At 39.0% G+C, this 11338-nt stretch overlaps 1 protein-coding gene across 1 annotated transcript; it reads left to right on the forward strand.

The window, feature by feature from the left end:
• Positions 1-4824: 4824 nt before the first annotated feature.
• Positions 4825-5796, forward strand: LOC119818973 (olfactory receptor 502-like). Its single transcript, XM_038336884.1, has one exon. The coding sequence runs from the start codon at positions 4825-4827 to the stop codon at positions 5794-5796; it is 972 nt and encodes a 323-aa protein (XP_038192812.1).
• Positions 5797-11338: the final 5542 nt, after the last annotated feature.

Consider the following 11338-nt stretch of genomic DNA (forward strand, 5'->3'; position numbering starts at 1 on the left):
GGACAAGATTTGCAGATAGATACTGTTTGACTTTGTAATGAAATACCTTGCTTTCTCTAAATTGGTTTAATATTTTGTGGGTATCATAGTCTGGGCTGACATCTGTGGTCTCTTGAGGCTGTAAGACATTAGTCAGGGTACTTTTTTTAATTTTAGGATCTCTGTTGACAAGTCAGGTGTGATTTTAAAAGGTCTGCCTTTCTATGCTACTTAACTTTTTTTCTTTGCCACTTTTAATATTCTTTCTTTGTTCTGTATATTTAGTGAAGGGATTCTTATCCAATCTATTTCTTGTTCTGTAAGTTTTTTGTACCTTTATAGACAAGGCCATTTTAAGTAGGAAATTATTCTCCTATGATTTTTTTAAAATATATAATCTGGGTTTTTTTGAGCTGGGACTCTTTCCCTTTTCCTATTCCTATTATTCTTTGGTTTGGTCTTTTCATACCCAGATTTCCTAAATATTTTGTTTCAGGAATTTTTTAGTTTTAATATTTTCTTTGACTGATGAATCTATTTCTTCTATCATATCTTCAATACCTGAGATTTTCATCTCCTGTATTCTGTTGGTGATGTTTGTATCTGTTCCTGCTTACTTACCCATATTTTCATTTCCATAATTTTCTCAGTTTGTGTTTTCTTTATTGCTTCTATTTCCATTTTAAGTTCATTTCTTCTTTTTTCTTTTTCATTTTTATTACTTTATAAATAATACCAATCAAAATTTCCACTTCCTCCCTTCCTCCTACTTCCCTCCTGCTTCCACACAGCCTTCTTCCTCCCCCTCCAGTCCTGAGAGAGTACAAGGTACCCTGCCCTGTGGGAAGTCCAAGGCCCTCCCCCCTCCATCCAGGCCTAGGAAGGTATGCATCCAAATAGAATAGAATCCCAAAAAGCCAGTACATGCAGTAGATACAAATCCCAGTGCCATTATCATTGGCTTCTCAGTCTGCCTCAATTGTTAGCCACATTCAGAGGGTCCAGTTTGATCCCATGCTCATTCAGTCCCAGTTCAGCTGGATTTGGTGAGCTCCCATTAGCTCAGGCACACTGTCTCAGTGGTTGGACCAGATCCTCATGGTCCTGACTTCCTTGCTCAAATTCTCCCTCCTCCTGCTCTTCAACTGGTCCTTGAGAGCTCAGTCAAGACTGAGCTCCCAAAGTTTATTTCTTGTTTTTGGACCTCTATCATCTTCATAAAGTTGTTTTTAAAGTCTCTTCATGTGCTTCAGATGCATTGGAGGTCTTGTTGTTGTAGAATAGCTGTCTTCTTGGGGTGCCCTATTACTTTTTTTGTTATTGATTGTGGTCTTACAATGGCATTTAGGCATCTCTGTTTGGGATGATTATAGGTCTAGGAGTTGATTCCTGTGTTTGCCTTTGTTGGATGGGTGTCTTGTTATTTGTTTTCTGTTTCCTCTCTGTTCTTCTGGCCTAAGTGGACAAGGGGTCTGCTGCCTAGCACATCTTCAGGTCCAGTATCTCTGCTGGGGTTTGAGATGGTGTTTGCCCAACATCTGCCAGAGTTGCCTCTATACTTGTGTGACCTCTAGTGTTCTAGGTACCTTTTTGCCCTCTGGGATTTTTAGCAGTGTGGCCTCTAATGCAGCAGGATTTTTCTGTTAAGGCTAGAGTGTCTAGATCCAGCCTGGCCTTTAGTATAGATAAAATCTCCCAAAATTCTAGACCAGAATATGGACCAGGATAGGGGGAGCAAACCTATTTGCTATTGCTCATGGCTATTGGCATGGGTTTAATGAGTGTTTGCCAGACAGTGGACAGTGTCTTACCTGGGATCCCTAATTTGGCCTAACATCCAGTAAATTCAAAGTCTGTTGGAATTGTTGACCCATACATGGAAACAGGAAAGAAGGTGCAATCTGCTCTATTCACTATTTTCTAAGTAATAATAATATTTTGTATTCTTGCCTATATACGTTGTGTGTGCCTCAAATCATCATTCAACTTGGCATCCCATCCATCCCTATGTCTACTGAACTACCTAATAGAGTATGTACAATCAACCACTGAAATACTAAAAGAAAAATCAGTATACATAAGTGAAATGAAACAAAAATAGTTCATCTAATGATTGATTTAATATAAAGTGTGAAATAATATAAACCAAATAGCTACTTGAATGATTTACCTAAGATAATATTTATCATGTACCTCCCATAATTACCATACTTACATAAAAGAGAAAACAAAAGATCACTTGAGATTGACAGAATCACTTGAGATTGACAGACTCCTTGAGAATTGTGTTTGTGCAAAATGAGCTGCTCAGTAATCACTAGGAATGAGGTAATGATCCCTGATGATTTGAGTTCATACTTGAATCCAGAGCACTAAGGGGAATTATCCCCAGTGACAAACACTGACAGTGGAAACAACTTAGCATCTATAAAATCAGAACATTGAATTTCTTACTCTGAAATGAATTCTTATACCAAGAGGTAAGATTTTGACTTTGTTGATAAATGGAGATATTTTATTCTTTGAAATGTACTAAATTTATAAATCATGATGGAGTAGAGAGACAAGTCAGATGGAATCAAGCAATTTATGTAATATAAGGGGAGAAAAGAACCAAGATTTCATAAAATCACCTTATAATTCTATAAGTAAATATTCAAAATGACTAGGCATAAAATAAGTTTTCAAAGATTCCTTGTTTATATACCCATTGGTAAGACCAGAAACCAACATGATCTTCAAAGGTGTACACAATTAGAATTCAACCAAAAGGCTAACTTACTCCCTGGCTTTGAAAAGCTTTGGTGGCTTGCTGTCAGGTAATATTGTGTGTGAAGACCTTTTTTGCTGTGACCCAAATGTTCCAGCATCACAAGCATCACTGTGGACAAGTGAGGATATAAATATAGAATTATTATAGATGAGAATCAATCAGTCCCATGCTGGGAGAACTTGGATAAACCTCTTAATTTCTTAGTTCAAATATTTATTGATCAGTGTATTCTGTTGAAAATCACGTGAATGCAATCCATCATACTCCAGTTAATAAACACTGCCATAGAACCTTCATCTGGCATTAGATGGAGATAGAGACAGAGCCCCACATTGGAGCACCGGAATGAGCTCCCAAGGTCCAAATGGGGAGCAGAAGGAAGAAGAACATGAGCAAGGAAGTCAGGACCGTGAGGGGTGCACCCACCCACTGAGATGGTGGGGCTGATCTAATGGGAGCTCACCCCAAGGCCAGCTGGACTGGGACTGAAAAAGCATGGGATAAAACCAGACTCCCTGAACATGGCAGACAATGAGGGCTGCTGAGAAGCCAAGGAAATGGCACTGGGTTTGGGGGAGCCTAGCCTGTTTGGATGCTCACCTTCCTAGACCTGGATGGAGTAGGGAGGACCTTGGACTTCCCACAGGGCAGGGAACCCTTACTGCTCTTTGGACTGGAGAAGGAGAAGGAGGAGAGTGGGGAGAGGCGGAGGGAAATGGGAGGCGGGGAGGAGGAGGAAATTTTTAATAAAAAAATAATAAAAGCACTGAGATTTGAAAAGGATTTACTGTATCTAAAATAATAATAATAATGTGCTAAGAAGTATTCATATTTTATACAGTGGTAAAAATATTTTAAGTTAATTTAAAAAGCAATAATCTATTTTCATGTATCTAAAATATTTAAGGAGCATATAACAAAAGTTTCATTTGTAAATTTAGTGTGATCTTTATTTAGTTTTGCAGATTTTCTGAACAATATCACCAACAAAGTAACTTTCTATGTATTAACCATAGAAAAGATTAAATGGTATCCTTCATCTGTCCCTAATTTGTATATGCTCTGAATAGCACAACCACATACAATTATGGTGTGGTTACTAAAAGTAATAGATTAAGCTCAACTTCCCTAGTGTTCATATCTCGTTTTTTTTTTTTAACTTTGTGTATATGAGGTTTGCCTGTCTGCAGGTATGTGCACCATATGCATGCCTGGGGCCTGTGAGGACCAGAAGAGACCAGAAGTTCTGGGTGCACAGAACTGTACCAACAAACTACTGTGAGAAAACATGTGGGTGCTGGGATGAAACGCATGTCATCTGTAAGTGCAGTCAGTGCACTTCATTTTGGAGCAATCTCTCAAATCCCATAATTCTGTTATTTCATATATATAAACAAAAGCACTAAATGCTATTTCATAAAAATGAGAAATAGAAATACATACAAGTTTTTAAAATCCTGTGCTAGTGTTTCAGTAAATTCAATAAATTTATATATGATTTAAGTCTTTATTACATAAACTGTATTAATTTTAGATTTAAATCCTCTATTATACTTAAAACAAATACATTGTTATTTTAAATAGACAAATGTTATTTAATATTTATTTTTCTATTTATTTCTATGAAGGGAATAGTGCAGGTAACATAGCATAGCTGTGGATGTCAAAGGAGAACATGCAGGATTTGTTTCTCACCTCTCACCAGTGAATTCCAGGACTCAAGCTCTGGTCATCATGGTGGAAATACATTTACCTCTCAAGCTATCTCTCCACGCTGTCTCATGATTTCAAATATTTAGCTTTAATTACAATTAGGAATGTTTTATTATAAATAAATGTAAATTAAAGTTACCTCTTTTTTGCATAACATTTTTAGAATTTCTCATAAATAATTTGAAGAAGTTCCTGCATAGAAATGTATAAACAATGAAAACCCTAAGTAAAACATCCATTTTTGTTTAATTTTGAATAATATAATAGTTTGTATTAAATAGAATAAAGTATCATATTTATAAATCCCTTCTTAGAGTATCTCCATCACAACTCTGTTCTGGCAGCACCCACACTCTCCCATGGCTTTCCTGGAGGACAGGAACCACACTGCAGTGACAGAGTTCATTTTATTGGGCTTGACAGATGACCCAGTCCTTAAAGTCATCCTCTTCACCATCATCCTGTGCATCTACCTGGTGACTGTGTTTGGGAACCTCAGCACCATCCTTCTCATCAGAGTCTCTTCTCAGCTCCATCACCCCATGTACTTTTTTCTTAGTCACTTGGCTTCTGTTGACATAGGCATCTCATCTTCTGTCACACCCAATATGCTTGTCAACTTCCTCGTAATGAAAACTACTATCTCTTACCTAGGATGTGGCATCCAGCTCAGCTCAGCTGCTTTCTTTGGGTCTGTTGAATGCTTCCTTCTAGCTGCCATGGCTTATGATCGCCTTGTGGCAATAAGCAACCCTCTGCTTTATTCAACCAAAATATCCACACAATTCTGTATCCAGTTGGTCGTAGGATCTTATTTAGGGGGTTTTCTTAATGCTTCTTTTGGTACCCTTTTCTTTTTATCTTTTCTATTCTGTGGACCAAATAGAATCAATCATTTTTTCTGTGATTTTGCCCCTTTGATGAAACTCTCCTGCTCTGATGTCAGTATCTCTGGAATTGTTATCTCATTTTCTGCTGGCTCAGTCACTATAACTACACTGCTTGTAATAGCCATATCATATTTCTATATCCTCATAACCATCCTGAAGATGCGCTCCACTGAGGGCCGCCAGAAAGTCTTCTCTACCTGCACCTCCCACCTCACTGCAGTCACTCTCTACTATGGCACCATCACCTGCATCTATGTGATGCCCAAGTCCAGCTACTCCATGGACCAAAACAAGGTGCTGTCTGTATTCTACATGGTGGTGAACCCCATGCTAAATCCCCTCATCTACAGCCTCAGGAATAGTGAGATTAAGGGTGCTCTGAAAAGACAAATTCATAAGCAAACATTTATAAAAAATAATCAGTTGTTTTGTAAAACTTAATATAATAGTATCAGGAAGACAAATGTGACCATTATCTCAGGTTTGACTGTCAGTTTTCTTATTACTCCTTTTACCCTAATCTCATATTTTCCAACTATATATAACTATTTTATTTTATTGTATTTCTCTTCTATATATTTTAATGTGTCTTTGACAATCTTATACAGTGTATTTTGATCATGGTCACTGCAACCCTTCTCAGTCCTATAACTCCATCTCCTACATACCTAACATGTGTGCTTTTTTTGTACTACTAGACTGTGATACATGTAGGTGTACTGCTAATTCTAATTAGTTTTAACAATAAAAACCCAAAGTCAGATATTAGGAGGTAAAAGCTGAAAAATCAGAGAAACAGAACAGTCAGCCACTAGCAACTGCTTCTTACCTTTATGAAATCCTAGACTGAATTGGCCATCTAGTCTCTAGGAATCCTCAGACTTAATACCATCTCTATAAAACCCCAGACTAAATCATGAGTGTTGTAGGAATTCCTACCGCCAGTAGTCTTTAAGTTACCCATCCACTTGGGCATGGCCTCTTAAACTATTTATGCTGATGTAAAGCACATATCTGGCCTCTTTTCTGGCTATGGGATTAAGATGCTATTCCACGTTCCAGCAGAGGATTGTGATCTGTGAGTCTACCTCTAAATAAATAACCTTCTATTATACTCAGTTCTGAGCTAGTGTGAGATTTCTTTTCAGCACCCTTCTTCACATGAGTTCTTGCTACTCTGGCCTTATATTTATCTCTGCCAATCCATATCACTTCCTATCTTCACCTCCCTAGTGCTAGGATTAAAGGTGTGAGTCACCACCACTTGTATCTATTTCTCCTTTAGACCCATTCAATCTTGCGCAACCAAGGGTGGCCTTGAATTCACTGAAATATGTCTGTATTGTCTCCTGAGTGATGGGAACAAGGATGTATGCCACCACTGTCTGACCTCCATGGGTAACTACTGTAGCTAGCTTGGTATGCTGATCTTCTGGAAAGGTTATTTGTTTAAGCACAAAAAAATACCACCAGATTTCCCATTTTTTGTATAAAGAAAAATAATGTTATAACTAATAAAGAAAAATTATATACAAGTATAATAATTATATATAATATGTAAAGGTAATTAGTACATAAAATGTCTAGTTCAGAGACGGATCACAGCCACTCCCTGACCGGCTACACTCTCTAGTCTTCCGGCTGGGGCTAGTCTCACTAGCTACTGCCTCCATCTTCTGACCCCACCCAGCTTGCACCCAGAAAAACCGTCCCTTCTACCTCCCCTCTTTGGGATCATAACATCTCCAGCTCAGCCCAAGCAGAGTGCTGGGACTGCTTAGGGAGTACAACCGGCGGGCAGGAGCTTCATTGTTTCATTAGCCTGCCTGCGGCAAGGTAGGCCCTCTCCGGAACTCCTTGGCCAGCAAAGACACTGGATATTAGGACCACAAAACACATCTGGGAGCCTTCCTGCAGCAAGGTAAACCCTCTCCGGAACTCCCTGGCCAGCAAAGACACTGGATATTAGGACCAGAAAACACATCTGGGAGCCTGCCTGCAGCAATGTAGGCCCTCTCCAGAACTTCCTGGCCAGCAAAGACACTGGACATTAAGACCAGAAGACACATCTGAGAGGACCAGAAGACACATCTAGGAGGACCAGAAGACACATCTGGGAGCAAAGACACCGGATACTAGCACCAGAAGACTCATCTGGTAGCAAAGACACTGGATATTCATACCAGAAGACACATCTGGGAGCAAAGACACCAGATTTTTTTTTTTTTTTTTGGTTTTTCGAGACAGGGTTTCTCTGTGGCTTTTGGAGCCTGTCCTGGAACTAGCTCTTGTAGACCAGGCTGGTCTCGAACTCACAGAGATCCGCCTGCCTCTGCCTCCCGAGTGCTGGGATTAAAGGCGTGTGCCACCACCGCCCGGCAAGACACCAGATCTTAAAACCGGAAGACACATCTGGGAGGCGTCCCTCACCTACAAGGAATCCCTGATTCAGTGCTGTAGAGTCCCATCTAGATGGGCTTCCCTAGTGTATTCAAGTGTCCTGAAGCTGTCCCAAGGCCACCTATCCAGAGGGGGGAGAGGCTGCCCTCCAGGCAGGCCTGAGGAGCCCTGCAAGGGAGTGCAGGCTCCTTCAGATTGTGCTGCAAGAAATAGCTCCTGCCCTGGCACTGAGGAGATCCACCCAGATTCAGTAAGAGCAAGGATTGGAACAAGTCACCAAGTCTCTCCTAGCTCCATTTGAAGGAAGAGATGGGAGGCGCCAATACAAGAACTACTCCAACAACCCGAAAGGCAACATGTCATCACCAGAATCGAGTCATCCCGAAACAACAAGAATGGAACACCCTACTCCAGAAGAAATAGAAGAAATCGACCTTAAACAGTACTTTATGAAAATAATAGAGGACCTTAAACAGGAGGTAAAAAACTGCCATAAAGAAATGGAGATTACAAACAAAAAAGTAGATGAAATAAATAAATCTCTTAAAGATATCCAAAAAAAAACCAAGAAAAACAAGAAAAAGCAATCAAACAGGTAAGGGAAACAGTACAAGACCTGAAAAATGAAATGGAGGTAATGAGGAAAACACAAAATGAGAGAAGACTGGAAATGGAAATTCTGAGTAAATGAACAGACTTCAGAGACAATTATTTCCAACTGAATACAAGAGATGGAAGAAAGAATCTCGGGCGCTGAAGATATTATAGAGGAAATAAAATCACAGATTAAAGAACAAAACAAATCCAACAAATTCTTAACACAAAACATCCAGGAAATCTGGAACACCATGAAAAGACCAAACTTAAGAATAACTGGGGTAGAAGAAGGAGAAGAACTACAACTCAAAGGCCCAGGAAATATATTCAACAAAATTATAGAAGAAAATTTCCCCAACCTAAAGAAGGATATTTCTATGAAGCTACAAGAAGCCTACAGAACACTAAATAGACTGGATCAAAAGAAAGCATCCCCACACCATATAGTATTCAAAACACAAAACATACAGAATAAAGAACAGATATTAAGAGCTGCAAAGGAAAAAGGTCAAGTAACATACAAAGGGAAACCTATCAGAATTACACCTGACTTCTCACTAGAAACCATGAAAGCCAGAAGAGCTTGGATAGATGTCCTACAGACACTAAGGGAAAATGGATGCAAGCCCAGACTACTATACCCGGCAAAGCTTGTATTCACCATCGATGGAGAAAACAAGATATTCCAGGACAAAAACAGATTTAAACAATACGCAGCCACAAATCCAGCCTTGCAGAAAGTAATAGAAGGAAAATCACAAACCAAGGAGTCCAACAGTGCCCACAATAACTCAGGCATCTAGCAACCCTTCACCAGCACAACTAGAAGGGAAACACACAAACTACTACAAAAAAATGACCGGAGTTAACAACCACTGGTCATTAATATCACTTAATATCAATGGACTCAATTCACCTATAAAAAGGCACAGGCTAAGAGATTGGATTTGAAAACAGGATCCAACATTCTGCTGTTTACAAGAAACACACCTCAACCACAAAGACAGACATCTACTCAGAGTAAAGGGTTGGGAAAAGGTTTATCAAGCAAATGGACCTAAGAAACAAGCGGGTGTGGCCATACTAATTTCTAACAAAGTTGACTTCAAACTAAAATCAATCAGAAGAGATGGAAAGGGACACTTTATACTCATCACAGGAAAAATCTATCAGAATGAAGTCTCAATCCTGAATGTCTATGCACCTAATACAAAAGCACCCACTTATATAAAAGAAACATTACTAGAACTCAAGGCAGCCATTAAACCAAACACACTGATAGTGGGAGACTTCAACACTCCTCTTTCACCAATGGACAGGTCAATCCGACAGAAACCTAACAGAGAATTAAGAGACTTAATAGAGGTAATGAACCAAATGTACTTAACAGACATCTATAGAATATTCCACCCAAACAGGAAAGAATATACTTTCTTCTCTGCGGCTCATGGAACCTTTTCGAAATTGACCATATACTTGGTAACAAAGCAAACTTCCACAGTTACAAAAAATATTAGTAATTACCTGTGTCGTATTGGATCACCATGGATTAAAATTAGAAATCAACAACAATGCTACCCCCAGAAAGCCCACAAATCATGGAAACTGAACACTCAACTACTGACCCACACCTGGGTTAAGGAAGAAATAAAGAAAGAAATTAAAGTCTTTCTTGAATTTAATGAAAACCAAGACACAACATACTCAAACCTATGGGACACAATGAAAGCAGTGCTAAGAGGAAAGTTCATAGCACTAAGTGCCCACTTAAAGAAAATGGAGAAAGCACTCATTGGTGACTTAACAGCACACCTGAAAGCTCTGGAAAAAAAAGAAGCAGACTCACCTAGGAGGAGTAGAAGACTGGAAATAATCAAACTGAGGGAAGAAATCATCAAAATAAAAACACAGAAAACAATCCAAAGAATCAATGAAACAAAAAGCTGGTTCTTGAAGAAAATCAACAAGATTGACAAACCCTTAGCCAAACTAATCAAATGGCAGAAGGAGAACATGCAAATTAATAAGATCAGAAAGTCAAACTCCACCAAAGAACTCCTACAGCTGATAAATTACTTCAGTAATGTGGCAGGATACAAGATCAACTCCAAAAAATCAGTTGCCCTCCTATACACAAAGGATAAGGAAGCAGAGAGGGAAATCAGAGAAGCATCACCTTTCACAATAGCCACAAATAGCATAAGATATCTGGGAGTAACTCTAACCAAGGAAGTGAAGAATTTATTTGACAAGAACTTTAAGTCTTTGAAGAAAGAAACTGAAGAGGATACCAGAAAATGGAAGGATCTCCCTTGCTCATGGATTGGAAGGATCAAGATAGTAAAAATGGCAATACTACCAAAGGCAATCTATAGATTTAATGCAGTCCCCTTAAAGATCCCATCAAAATTCTTCACAGATCTTGAGAGGACAATAATCAACTTTATATGGAAGAACAAGAAACCCAGGATAGCCAAAACAATCTTATACAATAAAGGAACTTCTGGAGGCATAACCATCCCTGACTTCAAACTCTGTTACAGAGCTACAGTATTGAAAACAGCTTGGTATTGGCATAAAAACAGAGAAGTCGACCAATGGAATCGTATAGAAGACCCGGATCTTAAACCACAAACCTATGAACACCTGATTTTTGATAAAGGAGCCAAAAGTACACAATGGAAGAAAGTGGGCATCTTCAACAAATGGTGCTGGCATAACTGGATATCAACCTGTAGAATGAAAGTAGATCCATACTTATCACCATGCACAAAACTCAAGTCCAAATGGATTAAAGACCTCAATATTAATCTGAGCAAACTGAGCTTGATAGAGGAGAAAGTGGGAAGTACTCTACAACAAATGGGCACAGGAGACCGCTTCCTACCTATAGCCCCAGCAGCACAGACATTAAGGGCAACATTGAATAAATGGGACCTCCTGAAGCTGAGCAGCTTCTGTAAAGCAAAGGACACTGTCACTAAGA

The sequence above is a fragment of the Arvicola amphibius genome, chromosome 1 (genome assembly GCF_903992535.2).
Source record: "Arvicola amphibius chromosome 1, mArvAmp1.2, whole genome shotgun sequence".
NCBI classification, from domain to species: Eukaryota; Metazoa; Chordata; class Mammalia; order Rodentia; family Cricetidae; genus Arvicola; species Arvicola amphibius.